Source organism: Notothenia coriiceps, unplaced genomic scaffold (assembly GCF_000735185.1).
Source record: "Notothenia coriiceps isolate Sejong01 unplaced genomic scaffold, NC01 NC01_scaffold00034474, whole genome shotgun sequence".
Taxonomy (NCBI): domain Eukaryota; kingdom Metazoa; phylum Chordata; class Actinopteri; order Perciformes; family Nototheniidae; genus Notothenia; species Notothenia coriiceps.
In genome coordinates this window covers 60,741-83,518 of record NW_011367175.1, presented here as the reverse complement: position 1 = coordinate 83,518, position 22,778 = coordinate 60,741, and the positions used below count along the sequence as shown (strand labels likewise).

General features: G+C 39.3%; 2 protein-coding genes across 2 annotated transcripts in view; both read left to right on the top strand.

Annotated features, from left to right (window-relative positions):
- Nucleotides 1-762: 762 nt before the first annotated feature.
- Nucleotides 763-4,928, top strand: uchl3 (ubiquitin carboxyl-terminal esterase L3 (ubiquitin thiolesterase)). The gene is made up of 9 exons (XM_010790633.1): nucleotides 763-901; nucleotides 1,080-1,091; nucleotides 1,951-2,079; nucleotides 2,198-2,354; nucleotides 2,776-2,861; nucleotides 3,616-3,663; nucleotides 3,789-3,864; nucleotides 3,996-4,054; nucleotides 4,153-4,928. Exons 1-9 carry the CDS (start codon nucleotides 860-862, stop codon nucleotides 4,240-4,242), a joined length of 699 nt encoding a protein of 232 aa, XP_010788935.1. The 5' UTR covers nucleotides 763-859; the 3' UTR covers nucleotides 4,243-4,928.
- An 807-nt stretch (nucleotides 4,929-5,735) lies between these two features.
- LOC104962234 (LIM domain only protein 7-like) overlaps nucleotides 5,736-22,778 on the top strand; it is a 39,518-nt gene continuing 22,475 nt past the window's right edge. Inside the window, 5 exon segments of the mRNA XM_010790657.1 lie at nucleotides 5,736-6,071; nucleotides 6,311-6,419; nucleotides 12,471-12,541; nucleotides 14,476-14,545; nucleotides 19,086-19,192. Of these exon segments, the coding sequence (XP_010788959.1) occupies nucleotides 6,351-6,419; nucleotides 12,471-12,541; nucleotides 14,476-14,545; nucleotides 19,086-19,192 (317 nt within the window). The 5' untranslated portion in view covers nucleotides 5,736-6,071; nucleotides 6,311-6,350.

The window sequence follows — 22,778 nt, the reverse complement described above, 5'->3', positions numbered from 1 at the left end:
TATTTATTTTTGTGTGTTTATTTATTCCTGTTATTATTTTCACATTTATTTATTTATTCCTGTTTTTATTTAAACATTTGTGTTTTTTCACATTTATTTATTCTTATATTTGTTTTATTCCTGGATTTATGCATTTATTTATTTTTTAGCTTGTGTCATTTTCCTCCATACCTGTGTGCTCGTTGTGTGCAAAAAGGTACAAATTCAATCTAAATCACATCACAGCAAGACCTTTAATTGGGCGTTCATAGTTTTGAAAACTCATTGGTGGTCCAGAGATCTATGCATTGGTTTTTCATGCAGGTGCTTGAGGTACAATAGGCTACTCAAGAGAAGGAAATAATTGTCTTCTGCTATGCTGATGTTAAATCTGGAGAAATTGTCCACACCACTTTGTCTAACAAAGTGACGCCCATGTATACAAACATATTTATATTGCAAAAATACAAAAAAAGAGATGACAATACAGCGACTGTATAAAATAGTGGTCCACAGCCCCAACCGCTGGGAATCTCAATCACGCCCATGATCCTGGAATGGTCCACTGTTGGGTGGAGGGTGTGAGTAGTACATTCATCTATCCTTCATTTAGCCGATTAAGAAACATGACACGACTACCTAGGCTGGAAACATATTACAATTCACAAATCAATATATGTTACTCATTTGATCTTGTCGGAAAGTACCGGGTATGGTATATTTGTTGTTTATAAAAAAGTGTGTACCCCTGCGCATTACGTGAATGCCAAGTTCCATTTCCCTGACTCGGAAGCTATTTCCAGCTGTCAGACACATTTTGGTAAATCAGTTTCAGCTAGCTCTCAGTTGAAAGGAAAATAAAAGTTAACATCACTTCGAAATGGACAGTCCACGATGGTTGCCTTTGGAGTCAAATCCAGAAGTATGTGTTGCTGTTATTTCTTCAAAATGGTGATTTGTCGTAGTCATTCATTCACAAGCATGTGAGGGCTAGCTAACTTGTGGCTAACCCTTAGAACAAAAGCTGGAGCCGGTGTGGCTTCTTTGTTAATTACAAAATAAGTATTATTAACATTTGTATATGTCTCTTTTTATTTCAGGTCATGACAAAGGTGAGTATTTCCTTCTGATTTAATTTAACACCCCAATAATCAGCTGCAACGTGACTTTAGAGGAACAAGGCCTGACGTTACTCATCAACAATGCTACTGTTTTATACGTGATGCTCTCAGTGAAGCGTAGAAGTAAAACATGCTGCCTTTTAAAAGTTATGTTAGAAAACAGACTGCGAAGAATATGACAAAAGCTTTAACTGATTGCTAGTAGCATGCTGCAATTGCACCCTAAACTAAAGAGAATATATTTTACGTTATCTTACGTGTTTTTCTCGAGCTTCATACACATAAACTGGTTAGTTACACTTCCTGCAGCTGTCTATGGCAATGTAGGCCTTACACCTACAGTAAATATGTTCCTACTTAGTAAGTAAAGTTATTGATATTGTCCTATGTTAATAACCAAACTAACTGCTGTCTATATTTAACAATGACAAGATGTTGAGTGCATCAGTCTATCAGCTGTACATGAGAAAATAGAAAAGCATCAAATAGTACATATCACATTTAAAGTTTCTAATAAAATATCTGTAATTAATCGATATAGTTTAATATAACTTTTCAATCGAGGTACCAAAGTGCATTACTTACTTAGAAGTCCCTGTACGTTAAATATGTTTAGTAAGCTGGTACAAAGCACATATTTATAAGAAAGTATTGACTATTTTTTGTTGTATCTTGTCAATCATGTGTATTCTAGACTTGTGAGATCTAGGTCATTATCAGTTGGTAATAAGGAGCCAGCTATTACATACAACTTACATTTTGAGTTGGAAGTTTGTTGTGAGACTTTGTAAGGTTACTTGTAATGTCTTTGTACTTTATGCATACACATTTACTCTCAGCATTTGTTCAGTTTGTCAATTGCTTAGGTATGAGACCAACCTGGCAATTTGGAGATGTTTACGGATTGGATCCAGAGCTTCTCAGCATGGTGCCACGACCAGTGTGCGCGGTGCTGCTTCTCTTCCCAGTGACAGAGAAGGTACTTGTACTGTCAAGTGTATTAACTGTGTGTTCATTACATGTTGTAGAGACTCATTTCCATGCTATTCAAAAACAATTCTCAACTGATATTTCTCCTCTCTCCTTCTTCTGTCCAGTATGAGGCTTTCAAGCATGAAGAGGAAGAGAAACTCAAGGGTCAGCCACAGGACGTGTCCCCTGACGTCTACTTCATGAAGCAGACTATTGGAAACGCCTGTGGAACAATAGGATTAATTCATGCAGTGGCAAACAACCAAAAACACCTGGAGTTTGGTGAGTATTTCTTCTGTTCTCGTCATATCCAATGGTAGAGGGTGTCAAATATTTCCATATTTACAATTTGAAAGCATCAACTCAATACGGTTGAATGATTGTAGAGTTGATTGTGTGCGAGTTAAAAATGACTGTGAATTGACAGGAATGATTTTCCCCAGAATATGTAGTTGCTCATCATACTTGATAGGGGGTCTTGTGGTCCGTTCCCAAGAATATAGAAAAAATAGAAGCCGTAGAAAGCCCTAGAAAACCTTAGAATAGTTGGGAAAGCCCTGAAATATAACTTTTTTTTTTCTTAAATTAATCTTTTGGGGTTGTAATATCAGTGTTGAAAATTACCCAGTTCAAATCCTAAAACATTTCTGCCTGCAGACAGTTTTTTTTATAGATTTGACTTCATGTTGTCCTCTCTCCTCAGAGCCTGATTCTCCTCTTATGAAGTTTATCGTACAAACCTCTAAAATGGCCTCAGAGGAAAAGGCTGCCTTCCTGGAAAAAGACGAGGTAAGAAAAAACTGAAAATCTTTGCTTAATTATGTTGTGATTAAAGGTAGGGTAGGTCATTAACTTCAGAAACACTTTTTGTTATATTCCATGGAATGCTCTTAACATCCCGATAGCAATGAATACATTAAAAAAATGTCATCTGTGGAAGCCGTGGCGCTGTAAAAAGCACGACCAATCATCTGAGCCGGCCCGGCTAAAATAACTGGATGGCCTACCTGCCTGTCAGCCTTCTATCTGTGCACAAACTTATCTCGTGCCCTCGTTGGTCATGTGCACGTTCGTGTGTGTTGGAGGAGGGGCTCTGTAAGGAAGTCTGAAGGAAGGGACAGATTCTTCCCTCCTTTAAGCAATCAGTTAAGATTTTAGTTTTTTTGTCGACTTTTTTTTTTACAAAAGAAGAACCACAATTATGCTCTTATTAAATATTTCCCCATTATTTTTTAGTTAATCACAGGATGAATAAAAACAGTTTCGACCTCAAACAATTATCAATGTCACAGCAACTTATACAGTACCTTTTTATAGAAAATCCTCATTTTGAGTCCTAACAACATGGACACTCTTTGTAACAATTTTCCTGGTAACTGTAGCATTCTACATTGTATGTAACTGCTCTCTATCTGTCACTTGTAACATAATAATACTGGCCTTGTGTACATGAACATTTAGATTATCCTAAACATGTAGGTACAATTACCATGAAGTACAAAACAAACTGCAAATCATTGGCTTTATCCCTACTTTGTTTCAGAGTATACGTGTGACACATGAATCCAGTGCGCAGGAGGGACAGACTGAGGTTTGTATTGCGTTTTAAATGTTCTGTGTATGCTTCTGGCACAAATACCACCAATTGTTCTGTCTTTCATCTCAAAGAATGTGTAACTTAAACATACTCTGTTTTTATTTTGTTGTCTGCTTTAGGCCCCAAGTGTAGATGAGAAAGTGAATCTGCATTTTATAGCTTTTGTGAATGTTGGGGGACAGTTATATGAACTGGGTGAGTTACCAACTGAAGTGTGCTTGTACGTCCAAAATATTGCATTGCATTTGTGTCATTGTAGATAGTAATGACTTTATATACACATTTCAGGCAAACTTCCTGGTAAACTGTTTTCTTTTTTAACCTAGATGGCCGCAAGCCTTTCCCTATTGTCCACGGCAAAACGTCCGAAGGCACTTTACTCGAGGTAAGACCCCACAGAATAAAACAGACGATTGCTATAAAAAACATTTCTGAAGTTGAGTTCTAAGTCATCATTTCCTGATGTGTTCAATTGCACCGCAGGATGCTGTAGAGGTTTGTAAGGTCTTCATGGCTCGCGACCCTCAGGAGGTTCGTTTCACCATCATTGCCCTCTCCAAAGATTCATATTGAGGAAACTCCTTTGTGATCCCAGAGAAAGAAGAAAATATGACTGCCAAACATTCTCAAGTGCTCGCTCAATTGGAGAGTTAGATTTTTCTTTCATTATTTTTCATTTTTGTGGCAAAGGTAAGAAAAAGGTCAGGGATATCATTTAAACTAATAACATCTTTTATGCATCACTTGTTAAGGAAATCAGAGTGCTCCTGTGAAAACAAAAGTATTTCTTGTTGAGATCAAACTCTTCCAGATCCACACTGCTGAAACATTGTGAGAGCTGTAATACAGATATCAACTGTACTACCCTGACACTGCACTACATTTTGTTTACATGGCGTCTTTGACTTTCAATTAAGAAAGATATATTTCACAAGATTTCCACATGTGAGGGAGCACAACTTAACTTTTTTACCCTGGGTTCAATGGTTCATCCTGTATGGAATGATTTGTTTAAGATGATGTGTCTAACACATGGTCAAAACCGGCTGCAGAAATATGTTTGGCAAGGCTTTAATTTCAGTCATAGCTTTCAAAAAAGATAGGCCTATTACAGTAATGTTATAAAAAGCAGAAAAATATAAGTCTTCTGGAAGAAAGGCTGAAATATGAAATTTGACTGTACATTAGTGGGGAAGGTGCCCACATTTTTGTAATATGAATTACAAATTCTGTCAAATAAAAGGCAAATTTACTACACATTTCTCTTGTTGAATCTTTTCTGTAGCACAAACATGTTAGAAAGTTAATTTATGTATCTGTTTATCATTGTATGATTTAGTATTTGATGGGTTTATTGTCAAATGTAAATAACTTGATTAGGCCTGCTGAAAATATGTATCTTTTTTTATTAGCACACTACAATAGGAAAATAAAATATTAAAAATGTTATCAGGCCTCTACACTGAAAATACAAAAGCTATTTCTTTGAATCCAAAGTAACCTCTACTTACAAAGTAGTCACTCTACTACTGAATTAATTTTATGGAAAATAGTCAAAATACTCCATTACAATTCTTAAACTTAAAAAATCATCAAAGTACTCATTCTGTTATATGAATATATTTTTGATTAACATGGATTTTAATGTCACTGGTCAAGATTGATCATATTTTAAAAACTTTATATTGTTGGGTATTTTAATCTATGACACTGCATTTTTATGTGGTAATGTAAGATGATCATAGTATTGTATGTGATTTATTTTATATGTAAAGTAACTATAGCTGTCAAAGAAACCTGCAAGTTATAAGTTCCACTCGTGTTCAAAATACGTTAATATACCTTGCTAATATTACTTGCACCAAGTCAGTGCTGATTTCCTGCCCTGCATTTCACCATGATGGCCGCTGGGGGGCGCTGCAGGAAAAGGATTTGCAGATCTCCCGCAAGTGGAAAAGTTTACTCAAACTTTTAACTTTTGCTTTAACATTTGATACTAAGCAGCCCAACAACTTCGAATGGACACGGCTTTTACTTATCAAGCTGTAATATGAGAATATATTGTAGCTGGATATGAAGTGGTGTAGAGTTACAATATATTTACAGTAGTGGAAACCTGGGATCAAAACAACCTCCGAGGGAGAGGGAAATATCAGCCAATTTGTGTTCACCTGGAACTTGAAGCCTCTCAAAGGACCCGTGGGTGGTCCTCAGACCTCACTTTGGAAACCCTCCTGCCTCAGCCTCATGCAGTTTGAACTCCATGAGAAGATTACATCTCCTGTCTATGAGGAGAGCCAGGGTTGGATTGTAAGGGAGGCTTGGTCGCTGAAAAGGTGGAGTAAATAGTGTGTGAAAATACCAAAACAAGCTATCCACAGGTGTGTCGGATGAAAGAACAGGTAAGCAGGCTGATGCTAAGGGAGTGTGTCACTGTTACACCTTGCATTCATAAAGTAATAACCTGCTGGAAATGAACAAAAGGAGGCATATTTAATGACTGAGTAGTTTGATTTTCAAGTTTATCTGTGATGCTCTACATTCCTTGCATAGTTTAGAGTGCCTTCATTGTGTCTGCTTTGTTTGGACCGGCCCACATTTGATGTCACTGGACCTTAAATGCGGACATCTACACACACAGATTTGTCCCTTCGGTGAAGCTCGGATAATACGGATTTGTGATGGAGTGGCGCGAGCAGTCCGAGGTCAGCTGCGACGAGGCGTACTTGGAGGCACAGAGATGGATTGAGGTGAGTCAAAAACATTACAAGAAACATTTTTCTTTAAAACTACTGACAGGACGTAAGCAATAATCAAAGATAAAGGTTACATCGAATTGGTAAATGCTTGTGATCACCATATGGCAAAACAGGAAAGTGTTATTTTGTGTGATTTCTTTTTCCTCATTCAGCTAATATAAACCTGGCAAAAGACTATAAAGTTGAAAACCTTTTAAAACACTTCTCATCACAGTCAATGACAGGAGGTAAGCAATAACCATAGCCAAGGTTAAATCTAATTGCTAAATGCTTGTGATCACAGAAAAGTGGTATTTTTGTGTGATTACTTTTTCCTCACTGTAAGACCAACAAAAGACTATAAAGTTGTAAACCTTTTACAAAACACTTTTATTCAGAGGCACTGACTGGGTAAGCACTAATCATAGAGAAGGTTACATCTAATTAGTAAAAGCTATATGGCAAAACTGGAAAGTGGTATTTTTGTGTGAATTATTTCTTATATTAGCTACTATAAAACTGACATGAGCCTAATTAAATATAAATAATATATAATTATAATAACAATAATATATATATAATAATTATAATAATAATTATTATAATAATAATTATTATAATTATAATTATCATCAATTGACATCAATGGACATGGAATGTAGCCTAAATTGTAGAATGACTCCATTAAAGGTGTAAAGCTGAGGGTTTTGTCTAATACATTCTTGATTTATGTTGTTTTGGTGTAATCTAGTGGCTTACCCCTAAGTCTCAGATATTAAACTGGACCAACAGATTAATAATGTTACACCCCTGGTTATAGTCTCAAGTAACTGATGATCAAGTCTATTGTTCCTGTCTTTGGGAATAATGTAGCTGTACTTTCCTCCAAACATTAGTTATTCCCTTTATCTTATCTGTCTGTCTCTTGAGAATACAGGTATGGATTTGAATGTATTCATCATTGTTGTTTACTCGCTGCTTGTCCTGCTGTTTTTCTTAGATGTTCCCAGGGTTTCTTTGAGGCTACAGTTCTGAAACATGTCGTGGGAAAATTGGCAGAACAATTAAGAAAAGAGGATCTGTGATTGATCACTAAATCTCAGCTATTTTACCACACCTCCTTTAAGCACAGTTCAAGCCTGGATAATAACCTGAAGTAGGGCAAGATATTCCACCTTTTTAATGACACGCTATTTATAAGTAATATTCTTAGCCTATGCTGTATATTATTGGAAATTGCTATTACAAGTACTGATGATTCAAAAACAAAAAAAGCAGTCACACAGTTTGTCTCTTGTGATAAATATATGAAAATGTATGGAAAAATGCATAAAATATAGAATAAAGGTTTTAAAAGATGTTCCTCATAATATACCGTTTTTTTAAATTGCAAAACAGCTACCAACTAAAAATAACTATCCACCAGCACTATCAAAAACAGTCTCTTTTAATTTCCAAAATGTCAACTTATTTAAAGTTTCCATTCAACCTTCAGCCAGACTCTCGTTCTTTCTTTTTGTTTTTACAAGCGAGTTTAATTATGTTTCCTCATCTCGCAAATTCTCTTCTCAGCAGGGTGGCTTGGAGCTGCTGCACGGTTTTAACTAAACAAATATTGTTCTAATTTCATGAAGGGGTGAATCTAAATTCTTCTGATGTGACATCAGTATCTCTCACACTTGCACACTGGCCCATTGTTGTGGCTTACCTCGTGCAGGGCGGTGGGCGGGGGGGCATGATATCAGGCAGGGACAGGAAGATTAGGGTTAGGGTTAGCGGGAAGCTGAACGAGTTGAATAGGTAAAGGTGCAGCACAGAAATGATATTCTTCTGGGGTACAGGCCATGGGACGAGTATACTAACAGTATAGGTATGTGAGGTTTTGGCGGGGACCAAGTTATTTTACGGGGCGAGCACTTTCCCCTCAAAGACAACGTTTTGTGGGTATTGGAATCTGCCTCTGAATGATTAACAAGCTGCTTGGCTTCATAGCACTTTAAACAGAGGCATGTGTGCGTGGCGAGGTTGGTGGTATTGTTAAAAACTAGACTAAATGGTCTGGAGCTTGTCACATGGACACATTCCTGCATTAGCTGCCATGGCTGTGAGCATAGCACCCTCAGAGCTGGCCAGCTGTCAGCACAGGGCAGCGAGCACTACAACCACAGAGCCCGCTAGAATAATGGAGACCCTTGTTAATTGAATAGAAAGGCAGTAAGTGTGACTGTCGTGACAATCAAGAACAAGAGTTTATGCAACCTACAGGTCGAAAGATCATGAGTACTGTATGACCTACTGTACACACAGACACAGTATCTTATTAATTTAATCAGAGCTCAGTTTTAGTGCTTTTCATGGTTCCCTGATGGTGTTTAAGCATGTTGAGTTTCTTTTTTTAATAAATCACTAAGGTACTGCAACAGTGTGAAGCCCATTATGCCGGTTTTCCTTTGTTTAGATTGCTACGGCCAAGAATTTATTTCCTCAAAGCCACTTTGAAAGGTGTGGCTGGTTGAAAAGGCTGTATTGTGTTTCGTACATCCTCTAGAATAAAAGCAGCAAATCAAAGGTAACACAATCCTGTGGATTTCTTGAGGTGTGTTACTTATCCGGTTGAAGTCTTGTAACACTGAAACTATTTCAAGCTTCCTTGTGGTTTTGATATATGTTGAATTCAGGACTTCAATCAAGAGTTAGTTTAATTATCAATCAATTTGCTGATTATTTTCTCAGTATTTATTCATTGTTTTTGGCCACAAATAGTTGAAAATGCCCATTCAAAGAACTCAGAGCTCATGGTGTTTATTTTCTCTCATCAATGATCCAAAACTCAATAATATAGTCAATTTGCAATAAAATGAAAGAGAGGAATTTGGCAAACCTCCATGTTTGATAAACTGGAACCAGTCAAATGTTCCATCTTAATTGAATTGTTTTTCATTTGTTTTTCCAGCTCATCCATCCACTATTTTATTGTGGTCCAGCTGCCAACACATGCCTTCCATGACCTGTGTTGCTGTGTTGTCTTCCATACCAGATCATTAGTCATCTCACTGTAGCGCCATTTTGGGTTTTTATCTATATTGATTGCGAGCAATTAGTAACTGGGTCACATGCATTCAGATGCACTCATGTGAAGCAGGACCTCACACAAGAAGCCATTCATTTGCTGTTGCATGTTAATATAGGTCCATTATTCAGATATGTTGATGGTGTTGATATTGATGGCTTCTACATCGGTATATTTTTGTCTGATTGGTGAAATAATTGGAAAACTTGCCAATTGTCCTCTGATGGCACATGTCCCTGTCCTTTGTATAAGAATTGTCGGAACAATTAGTGGAGCAGGAGGGGGGTGGGCTGCATCCACACAAACCTTGAATACTGATTTGCTTCAATGCCCGGCATGAATAAACAATAGCTGTGGTCACGGACCCAGAGACTCCTCAATCCCTCTGATTATTTGGGTTTTACTGCAGTCAAAAGACACATTGTATTTCACACATGTGTCTAAACACTTTTAAGAGCCCGTTTTGCATTCCGAGGGTCACATTTCTGTGTTTTAACATCAGGAATAAAAGTCGTTACAAGGCTCAGTTCTTCAACACATTCAGCAGCACATTCTTGAGGGTGGGTTTGTAGGAGGGCAAGCTGTTTTTGAAATCTCTCCTCCTGCCTTAAATCTCCCCTGTTAAATCAGAGCAGCAGTATGTTGTTGCAGATTAGAGTAGTTATCCAACAGGAGAGAGAGGGCACAGCAGGCTGGATCTGAAGTGAGTTAATACCTCTAATGATGACAATAGAGGAGGAAAATATTCTGTTACAGCCAGCTTAGTGCAAGCTTCAATAGGGTTGGGTCCCACCTTCTACACAAGGATTAGGAGATAATATCTTAATTATCATGTTTATTATGTTCCTTTTTCTTATCAAACACCTCAATGCACCACTGAAAGAGTGCATCTAAATGATTGTGGTGTTTCCACCTGTATGGTTTGTTTGCATACTTGAATTCCAGCTGATGGCCCAGCATACATAGAACAGCAGGGGTCAGGATTTCATATGCCAACTGCGGAGCATGACTGATTATACACTGTACTGTGAAGTTTGTTCCCTCTGCGTGATAATGTGTGTGGGGGCTGCTTTGCATTTCTGCCAGTGTGTTACTGTTTAGTGTTGTCAGTGTCTAGTTATCATTGTATTTTTGTCAATGGATGATAAGTAGGCCAAGATCTCTGTATGTGTTCTCAACAAGACTCCTAGCAATGGCTTCGTCACATACAGAAAGACTTCAGAATGAAACTATTGTAATTCATCTATTACAGCATGGTCTCCTTTTCTTTTTAATGGAAGGTTCTGGAAGGTTACCCAGGGTGTGGTCTTAGGTGTAACACAAGTATTTTATGAAAATAATAACAGTGTCCTCCAGGCAGTCTTTCTAATTGCTCCGGTGTCTCCTGTCTTCAACGAAATAATGGCTTGTACTGAGCCATGCCAGTAATTGTCCCAGCTTTTGTCCCTCTCTCTTAAAAGAAAAAGAAACAACCGACCAATTTGGTTAGTAAGACCAGTTGGACTTGTTTTTGCCTTGTGCGTGAGTGTGTGTGGTGTTTGTTTGGTGTGTGTGCACTTTGGTTTATGGCAGGTGTCTCACTTATCTCACTGTATGTTTACAGTGGATTATGTGTGCTCATCTGCCCTTTTGGAGAAAGTCAACTAATTAAATTACATGCAGACTTAAAATCAAACGCATTGCAGTAAGTAAGGTCAGTGTTTTCATATTTCATAACATACTCTCAGTTTCCAGTTTATTAGGTTCATTTAGATACAATTATTGCTGTCTAAAGCAACAGTCCTGCAACAAATCCTATCTTTACGAAGGTTATAATATTCAAGCTTTTTTTATTCAACTTTGTGAGGAAGTAGTGTGTGGTGATGTACGACATTGTAATGAATTGCAATTTAAAAGCAAGACAAGCTTCAGCTTCCAATAATTGTATTTTTGTTCATTTATTCACACATCTTCCCCACAGAAACATTCCCAGTTTGTTTATTTGACTAGCAGAATATATAAATAAACTAGTGTTAGTGAAATATGTTAGAAAGTAAGGCCATGGGCCAAATAACATTTGATTAGTGTTTGGTATAGGAACAGATCCAAGATGGTGCCAGAGCATTTTTGCTTTTTTTTCTCACAATGAATCCAAGTAGGATTGCAAAAAGCTATTCACTTTTTCTAAAATAATAAATATCCATGATTGTGCAGAATTGCTGGAAGTAAACATTCTAATGTTTTCTGAAGTAATGGTTTTGGTTGGATTGAGTGGCTTTAAGATGTTGATGATGGAAACATTCCAACAAAAACAGAACAGGAAGCTCTTTAAGGAGTGGCCATTATGAATTTGATATCCTACAACAGAGATGACGTTTCACACCAAAACTTAGAAAACAATAGTTATATTGCCTTTAGGAGAATATAGATATGCTGATATTCAAGGCAAAAATGTGTAGTACAAAACAAATACTGCAATAACAGTATGTGTTTAAGTGAGGCTGGACGTCATGCATGCATAATGACTCTTGGTGTTCCCACAATGGTGGTTTGAGATCATGGGAAAGGCATGAGGCTCTAACACAGCGCTGTGTTCCTCCAGCGCTCCAGATGCTCCCAGAGCCTTGCGGCTTGGGCAGCCTGGCTCCAGCTCAGTTTTAGCACAGCCCTCCCGTTTACCAGCAGCTTTTAACATTAAAGTGAGAAGAACAGAGCCACTGGAGAGCCCAGAGGAATACCTGCACAACTGTACTCAACTCTGTCCCAGAGACACTGTAGGAACTCTGGAGGAAATACCTCTGACTTCCTCTGCTACTGTTCTCAACATCCTACCTTTCTTCTCCAACCTCCCCACCCCACCCCACACACACACACACACACACACACACACACACACACACACACACACACACACACACACACACACACACACACACACACACACACCCCCGCCTCCTCTCCTCACCCAGCCCTTCTTGCTATTTTGCTCACTGTTTTTGTATCCATTTTTCCAGGCAGTAACCAAGAAAACACTTGGGAGCGACGACTTCCGATCAGCGTTGGAGAATGGAGTTCTGCTGTGTGAGTAAGTACACTACTTTTCCCAGGCACCTCTCTTAAGCCACTCATTCAGATGGAAGCCTTCTGCTCCCCTCCAGGTCTGCACTCCAACATAAGTGTTACTGATATTTCCCAGGCGGACCCCCTGCAGGGTCACTGTTTGTTTGTCAGCCACATAAAGTGAGCCAGTGTTTCCAGACAGCACAATAGAGGATGCATTGTGGAGTTATTTCAATGTTTCCAGTGTTAGATCCGCCCTCTGTGGTTTTATTTGGGGATGTGAATTGTGATCTATTTCAGGAAGTTGTGTCGCCCGTCTGACAGATGTTACAGATCTGTGGACGGGCAGAGTGCCATCCTTTACTTTAATAAGAGCTATGAGAAGCGGTGTAGAGAACGGAAAGCCTCCAGCTGAAACCACATCGGAAAGCAAGGGCACCCTGCTTTCTCATTAGTCAGATGCATCAAGAGTTTTGACGAGTTGAGGAACAAATATATCTCCACAGAATTAGCTTTTGCATTGATTCATCAACTGCTCTTCTAAGATGTGCATTGACTTGTGGAGATGTGGCTTCTCTCAGATCAGGGATGTGTTAGTCTGTGTGTGTTAGGGTTTACATCATGTCCCTTTTCACATGTGTATGTGAGCAGCATGGACACAGTGATGTGATGTGCACGAATCAGCAAGAAGCTGTAATTACCAGCAGCCCATGCAGAATCTTCCAAACCTCTATTGGCATCGTTTCAAAGAAGAAGCCCCTCGTTCTGCTGATTTGAGCCTGACTCCACTGTTTGCTCACTCTCAGGGAACAACAGAGACACTTTCATTCTGGGAGCTGTCCATGTTTTCTCAGCGTGAGGAAGAGGAAGACAAGAAGCTCAGCCTCCATTCCCATTGTTTTCTGGTTATCACAACTGCTTGGAAGGGAATGTTCGGTGTGGGTCTCACACATGATTACATCCTACTTAGATTACAATGTGTGTTATCTGATCAAATAGTACAGCTTTCTATTGTTTCACTGCTAAATGACTGACTTTAAAACAAATTCCTTTAGCATTCTTTCTCTACATCTTTTGTCCACCTAATCAAAGTACTACCCCCAGTGCTGAGAGAGCCGAGGAAGCACCTGCAAAGAATATCCACATTCACAAGTTTTTACTTTCTTCCATTAAACAAAAGGGCGATATTTGCACTTTTTAACATGCAGATTAAGATTTTACATGTGACTTTTTCAAGATTAAACTACAACAGTGTATGAATGAGTTTGTATTATCTTGACCAATTACGTCATTAAATGTTGTTTACTTGTTGTAATCTAGGATAACAATAAAATAAAACTCAGCAAAGAGCCCTTCTGCATATGAGCGCATACATTTTGAGGATTAGAATTTCACGGATAAATTTGTTGATTGATCCATAATTTTATCAACATCTCAAGCAAAAATTGCAAACTTTGCATAATTTCAGTTTCTCAAGTGGAAGATTTCCCTGCTTTTTCTTGTCTTACTTAAAGTAATTAGAATATCTTTAGGATTGGACAGGCCTTTTTGACTTTTCTGGTGTTGTGTGTAGAATTATGTTTTTTTGGGTATCATTTAGATTTAAGAAACCCTTTCCAAACCCTTTGAGTAACACCAAATATGCATGTATCAAAAGAACCATTTCAATTTTTTTCTGAGCTGTACGTGGTGGTTGCTGGTTTGTTTGGGGTTGTCCCAGTAGGAGAGGGTATGTTTACAGCGCAATGGACCCATGTTGTGTTTACACCACGGTGCAGCACTGGTCATTTATTAAACTAAAGCCAGGTGGCCCCCATCAAACAAAGTTGTAAACACACAACACAGAGACTTTGCAACACTTTTTTGTTCATTCCTTGTTATTTAAACTAGCCCAGCCAATGACCAAGTCCTTTCACTTACCCTCTTCCTTTGCCTCTTGTCTCTTTCTTCTGCTCGCAGTTTGATCAACAACATCAAGCCTGGAATCATCAAGAGAGTTAACAGGCTGCCTACACCTATAGCTGGACTGGTAAGTCTTTCTATTCATCTTAAATGTCACGCATGAACATTTTAAAATATATCTTAACTCATAGCCTCACCAGCTCATTCTAGTTTTGTTTCAACAAGGTAACGGCTCCTGTTATTATTGTTGTAGCAACTAACGTCTTTTGTAGAGAGTATATTCTGAGATGTAAAGACACAGTGTGAGGTGAAGCGGCAGCAGTTAAGCTGGTGACAGGTCTGAAGCACGGCTGCCAGTGAGAGGGAGGTGTTTGCCTCAGTGACTTGTCGCTCCTCATATCCATCCACACTAATAAGTTCAGTGAAAGTGGAGATGCTTGAAAGGCCACTTGCCGCATATGACTGCACCCTAAATATGATGTCTGCCATGCTTGAGGCTGCTTTCAGTCAAAGCCCTTTAAGACAAAAAGTCTTTGTGCCGGTATGATAATTAGGTTTTTGATTGAGTGACGCGAGATCAGAAGGGGGCAGAGTTTGGTTACATAATAACCCGTTATTGAATCAGTGTTGCTCAATCTTTTCACCTTTTTAGACCTGGCAATGTCTTTAAATTGTGGCACAGGCCGTTTTGGAGACAGTGGCTCAGTTGATATAAATGTTTTGGGAGTGTCTGACTACAAGTACTCGGGAAGTAGAGGGTTGAAAACCCTACCTTAAACCCATCCCTCACAAAGCTCTCTCTTGTGGGAGTAATTGAATCCAGCTGTCTGGGGGAATTATAGAGAACCCCAAGCTTAACCATCCAGTCTGAGTGTACGTCGGTGGGCTAGGTCACTTTTAACATGTTTGGCAAGACAATGACAAGTTTGCGGTAGAAGAAACAGACTAGTATTCATGCTGTATATGTAAACAGTAAACATGGTTTTTGTAGTACCAAACACTTTACCATCATATCTACTGTATGTTGTGACATAAATCAAATTGCTAGTTTGTTTTGGACAGTTAGTAGAACAACTGGCTGGGCACCTGCTGAGGTAATTGAGCTATGGTATCTCCTCCATCAGTAGCACTGGTTTGGTATTTCCGATACTTGGGCACCAACCTCAAACCACCTGATAATAAATTCCCCAGAAAACGTGAAAGTTCCTGGTTGGTCTGCGGCTATCAGTTACTGCCAACCACAAAAGTGGAGAGCTCTCCAAACAAACATTGCTCACTCTCACTCTGCTGTGAGAGTGTCTTTTCTCCCAAAGCAGTCAAGTAGTGTTGCTAAGAATGTGCTGTATCTCTCCTCTCTTTAAATAGAAAACGTGTCTGTTCTTTAAGTGTTAGAAATAAGGGTTTGGAAAGTAAAATCATTTAAGCATTACATCCTTATGCTTAGACACCTGTTTCCACATACAGTAGTGAGGATGTTTGCACTGGGTTTGTCTTCATGTATGCTATTGTCAGAAAATAAGAAACTGGAAAATGCAGTTTTCCGGTATGTTAACCTTGCAATTGGAATGTGTAACAAAGTTACAGTAAACAAAGAACAAGAGTAATGTTGACGCCTTTTTATTTGAGATGAAGATAAACAGTTGAACTTTAATGACCGCTGAATGCAAGGGTCTTTGCGACTCACATGCATCATTAGCGCTCAAATCTAAATATTTTCTACCATTATGGTCATAATTATCGTTTTAGTTTGCTATCCGAAAGATTTCAGCTCTGAAATGGATACCAGGCTTCAGCTCTGGCAGAGTAAAAAGCCCAGGGAGGGAAAAGGGGAACAAACGGAAATATATGGTTTTGTGGAATATTTAGCAAACATTGACTCCAGACCGGGCCTATTCTTTGGCTTCACTTGTGTCCACGGGAATGTTTCCCATGTCAGCACACTTCTCTGCCTGTTGCTGAGCACTCAGCTGTGGGTTGGATGGCACCTACTGGTTCGGGGCCGGTTCTGCTTTTACTAGTGCTGGGCAGGAAGCCCACAATTGTGGTGAGGCAGCCAGCTACGTGAGTGGATTTGAAGCCCATTGGGCTGAATCCAGAGGGACAAAGTTAAAGATGACTGCATCGGCCTCTGCCCACCGTAAACACACTGTAATTGACATGATGCTGGATGTTCCCGCATACACCAACTCCTTGGCGGGTTGAGGGAGCAGTGGGAGGAGACAGACAGTTTCAATGGTCCTGAGGGTGTCTTTACTCATCTAAATATCTGTTTAATTATCCGTGCAATGACAGGCATTTGACCATGTTTTGTTACTGTGTTTGTGTTGTATGGCTGCATGTTATGACTGGTTCTGTCTGTTGAGAAAGGAGGGTCTTTTATTTGGTCTGTTTCACGAGAGCCAACATTTCAAGTATTTAATCTCCTCTTGGTTTATTGTCACAGGACTTGAAAATGTGTAGCCTGATATTTTAACCATAGCTTTGCTTGGTGTTTGAAGCACTGCCAAGGGTCAGTGGAGGGTAATTGTAGAGCATGCCCATTTTAGACAAAGAATGCAGTGAAAGAATAGAGTGACCACAATGTGACCAGTATGGACGGAGACCCTTTTATACCAAATTAGACACCTTATGAGTCAAATATTTCCCTCTCTCAGTGTGAATACTGAGTCCTCGGGTCTGAGAGGATTAGAGGCTGCTGGATGGGTACAGCATATTTAGCAGGATTATGCGCAGGCACAAGTCAGCATAACATTCTTTCAACATCATTATCTCTGCATGTTCTGGGGCTGGTTGTAGGGCGGCTTTTACTGTGTTCATAATGCTCTTTGAGGTGAAATGACATTTACCAAAGTCATATTAATTTTCCTTTCCTGGAAACCTTTAATACATTGGCCTAAGTTAAGAGTATGTCTATTCGTTCACAAGGAGAAGACCAGGGCATAAAGTAAAACAATTTTAACTGTAACATTTAGATTTGTATTTACATTGATGCAAATAGGCTCTGTTGCCTTCAATGGCCTGCATGCTTTCAGAGAATATTATGTAGAGCTAGACAGATACATGTATATAAGATATTGCACGTTATTTGCTTTATTCAATTATGTTGGTCGATAAGTAACAAGATTACTGTACGCAAATATCAACGATTATTATCAGTTGCATAGTTTGTCCATCAGAGAACTTTCCCTATCTCTTACGCGAATTGTAACACATTGTTTTCAAGTTAAACTATTTAAAAAAAAATAGCAATATCCCCCTAGAAACCCCCGTCAGTCGGGTTATAATCATATTTAATGTATCTAGTTGATTATTACATGTGATGCCCTTAGTGCAGTCTTGTGAGCTAACATGCTGAGGTGATGCAAGGTATACTTAGTTTTTTCTGACTGCTCATGTGCTAATCATTGAAAAACAAGGTCATAAATGATGTGTCACTTAGAAATGTACATCTGAACTACAGTATGTCTCACGGACGAGAGATGAGGAACAGGAAAAGATCTTCAAAAGGTATTCTGTTGCAATCTGGAAAATTGCATTAGCGTGACTATTAAGATGAAGAAAACATCTCTTCTGTGTTATAATGAATAAAGAGTGAACTAACTGTGTTCATTATTTACAGTAGGGGGGTCTGATCCTTGGCCTGTAGGGGCCCACAGCGACCTGTGTGGCCCCGTAAAGGGCTGTTAAGGGACAAGCAAAGCTGTTAGTAAGGGATTCCTCCACTGAAAGGTCAGCTCTGTCCTACCATTTGCTAATAAGCATGTTTCAAATTTAAATATAGAACTAGCTACCCCTTAATTATCCCAGCCCATCTTGAGACCATGTGTTATTACATGAAACCCTCTTAAGAAGACAGTAGACTCTCCCAATGGGAAATTAAGACTTTACAAACACTACCCTTGGGATTACTGTACAACTGTTAAAGTCATAACACCGGAAAGGAATGGTGTTTTTGTGGTAGAAGATTAGTCGAGAACGCATGGGATGTGTTTATATCTATAGAACAGAATGTCTTTCTGCTTCGTGCACTACACTCTGTGCAATTAATGTTCCCACATATAAACTTTATGCCACATGACATGATTGACATATTGCGGGACACTCCCATGAGTCCTCTTGAGTTGCTTCAGGAAGAATATTTCTCAGTATCTGTCACCCAACCTCTTGTTTCATAGCAACCAAATGTCTCCAAAAGAATCCACCGCCCCGTAGATTCCGCAGGTATTCTCGAGTAAGAAGGCTTGGCAGGGAGGGTAGGGGACAGTTTCAGGGTGTGAGGAGCAGGGGAGCACAGCAGCATTGTGCTCCAGCGTGTGTCAGTTTTGCACTTGCATGGCCGGTTGGGTGGGACTTATGCAAAACTGTGATGTCATCCTTTCTGGTTTTGGTTTTCTCTCCACCCTAACCCTGCCCACAGGTAGCTTTGCTGCTGTCACTCAGCTGCTGTCACACAGCCTCTCCCCCTGCATGTGTGTTTGTGTGTGTTCTGCACTAGGTCACTTCTTATTTGCTACACACATGCTCCTCCCTGTCCGCTCTGTTCCCGAGTGATATGAACTTTGGAAGCAATGAGTTGTAGGCTGTGTCCCTGCCAGAGTATTTTTTGAGCGTTTATTCTTTGCCTCTGAAGGCGGACAACCCTCATCCCTGCTTTGTTCTTTGTCCAGGACAACCTGAACGTCTTCCTCAAGGCTTGCGGGAAGTTAGGACTAAAGGAAGCGCAGCTCTTTCACCCAGGAGATCTTCAAGATTTATCAACAAGAGTAACAGTCAAGTAAGTTCTAATAATATGAGCGTTGTTAAATACTTGTACTGGTGACATGTTGATATGCATCCCTGCCAATGACAGAGTTAAAATGGTCCTGTAAGCTGAGACCAACTTGTATTTTCTTTATACATGCTTCTATTCACTCACAATGTTTACATGTGACTTACACACCACATAGTGTTTTGGAGCATGTGTCTCCTCATGTGAGGCATTATTCAAAGCGCAGTTAAAAAAAGTCAGTGCTATTTTCAGTGTGTGTGTATGCTTGTGTTTGTAAGCACCTGTTAAAGCACAGCTATATGTGTTTCTGTAAATTATGATGCAGGGAACAATTGTGAAACTACAAAGGTCAGAAAAACAAAGCAAATGGTTTTGTTTAAAATGGATTTCCCTTTGGTGCAGGTCAAGATAATAATCACAACATATTTGCTGTGAAGTCGGGTAAAGTTTATAGAGATATTCAAGAAATGTCTTGCTTACAGTGTGAACAGCAGGAAGCTTAAGCGGAGAATGGCGACAATGGGACGAAAACATTTCAAGACTCTGCCACAGTGTTTATGTTTTTTTCCATTCAGACAGTTGGTCTTGTGTCAGTTTCGTGCTAGGCAGAGACACATGTGTTATGTTGAATAACCTGTTCAGCTTTTATACAGGTGTGCCTTCAGGACAGAGTGAAACAACAAGGGAGAGATCAGAGCAGAGTCCATCCACTGTGTGGCCAAACAGTAATGCTGTACAAGCAAATAAAGTGCTTTGGCAGCAATAGCTGCAGGTTGTAAAACTCGATGTAGATGGCACCCTATAGCTAATAGGTGTCAACAAATGAAAGGGGATGTTATGGAGTTGTGATCTTTTCCAAAACACTCCGCACCAGTGGAGCTTTCATTTTTTTCTCCAACTCCGTGTCACTTAATTGGGCAATTCATCTCAGTTCGGATGTTCCTTCGAGAAGTTGCCACAACGTCTCGGAACATTTTTTACCCATGATCCACACAAGAATTCAGTTTTCAGTATCACATACAATGGTGTCGAAACCACAGCCGTCACAAAAACACACACAGAGGCAGACACTGCTCACTGGAATATGAACTGTAAATAAACATATCGGCCTGCCTTTTATCAAGACACACCCTATTCCCACAGCAGAGGATATGCTGCCCGTAGATACAGAAATATGATTCACTGAACGTCTGATTCACCGTCATAAATGTAGAGATACTCTTTTAGTGCCCACGCGTTATCAGGCATTTCCCCTCTTGCATAACTTTTTCCCATGAAGTTGGCGGTACTATAAATGACTTTTCTTTCGAAATGATGTTGGCGAAAATGATACCCACGTTTTTTCAATAAATCCTTTGACTGTCCCAGTACCAGATTGCCTTGAAGCTCAGCTTTTTGCCACTATGTCTGTCTGCCTGCGTGCGTGCGGGGGTTGTTCAGAGAGGGGTTCACTTTCTATTTGTAGGACCTGTGGGTCCCTTTAACAAGCAGGATTGATTGGAATGGTATCAGGACTCAGGAGATGAGCTTTAAATAGTGTGTTGTCACCTCCCAGTACATTCTCCTGCATGGGGTCTTAAAGGTACACCTGTGTGTGTTTTGTTCACGTGTGTGAAATGATGAATGTGGTTTGCAGTTGTTCTGGTGTTTGGTCACCGTATCCCAAATGATTCATCCAGAGGAGAAACATCAATAGCTTTTGTGTTGCTGAAGCACACTGTTGTTTCACCTCAAACATGCTTAAAAAAAAGCAGGTTCTCTTCTTTTATATGAACCTGTATCTGTTCCGGCTGATTCAGCTGGAGTGTTTTGTACAAAAGGGAATTTCCTCTTCAATGATTTATTTATGTGTCCATTTTGTATTAACTGTAGCATTATTTAATTGGACTAAAAAGTATAAATATTTGAGTTTGTGGGCCCAATTATGTTGTTCCCGAGCTGCAGTATTTATAACTCGTGCTGATAGAGATGGCACAGAGAGGAGGGGAGAATCCCAAACAAGGCTGCAGACTAGCAACCAATGGCTTTATTTTACTGTTGCTTATCAGAGTCTATAGTCAAATGTGCCACAGAGAGCAGAGCACAGAGGGAGAGAGGGAAAGTTGTCTCTATCAGCTGTCTTTACCCCTGGTGTGTGTCCAACCTCCACTCCCTTAAACCCAGTCTGACAGGTGCTTCGCTCAGCTTCCCTGTTCCCTGTTTCAGCAGCAGAGAGCTTGTTATCCTGTAGGTACTGTAAGTTTCCATTCACTTATACCAGGCAGAGTCTTAAGCTAAAACATAAAACAATTGGCCTTTCATTTTCCTTTCTTTTCTATTCCATTAACTTTAATACATTATAATGTTAACATGTAACTATTTTACTGTAATGACTTTAACATCTTATAGAGAAAGTCATTTTTACACACTGTGTGTGTGTGTGTGTGTGTGTGTGTGTGTGTGTGTGTGTGTGTGTGTGTGTGTGTGTGTGTGTGTGTGGCTATATTTTTGAATCTGCATAAAAGCAGCAACGTTAGATAATGAATTAGATTTGGTAATAATGTGTTAGTCAGCTATTTTAATTAATCCTTTAATCACGTATCTATCCAACATTTAATGGCTTCAGCTTCTCAAATGACTCTATTCTAAACTTTATTTCATTTTCAATGTTGCTTGGGCTGAAAAGGACATGATTTATTTTTGATTACAATTGATTGTATATTTTAAGGATATTTGAATATCTGTTGTTATTATTCAACACTAGTTCACAGTTCTTGACTTGAGCTTGGTTAGCATTATCGTCCTCCAGCTCAAGGAGAAATGTTGGATTTCACACATTGATAGTTTTTCCTTGAAATCTAGGTATTAACATGGCCAGTGTCTTTCATTTGGCATGAAGCTGGAGTCAGATATTGACTTAAGCAAGGTGTGTTGAGAACACAGTTTAATTCATACAGGTCTGCTTTGTCACGACAGCCATAAAAGATTATTATAGATGTCTATTTTGACCTTTGAGCTTGGCGGTTGTTGTATTCATAGACTTGCCACCATCTGGAGTGCATGTCGCTTTATTTCCTCCTGTTGTGTAACCGGCTTTCTGATAAAACACGTTTTATTATCCACAAACTCATTCAATATCAACATTTGTCGTATAACATGACAAACTGTTATCACAGGTTGATAAGAGAAGAATGTGCGTTGGTGGGTGATGTGTTCTCTAGGTTTTACTCGCATCATCTATGTGCAAACACTCGGAGGTCTAATACTGACCAGACACAATCTGATTCGTCATTGGAGGCTATGATTCAACATTTGTCTAGTTTTCTAACAGCTGCCAAGGAAATGAGGCTAAGGGTGATGGCTATAAAGTGCTTCATGAATCATGGCATCCGAAACTGCTCTTTTTTTATTAAGCTCCAGCCACTTCCTTTAAACCCATAGCTGCCATTTGGAGATTTGGCAGCATGCTTGGACTAGAACCACCACTTTGAGTTGACTTAAAGAAAAAGGCTAGAACATGTCGTGATTTCCCTAATGACACTTAATGTCAGCTGAGTACTGTATGCTTGACCCTTTGTGAATGTTTTAACAAGTTCCATTTGCCCTAGAGATT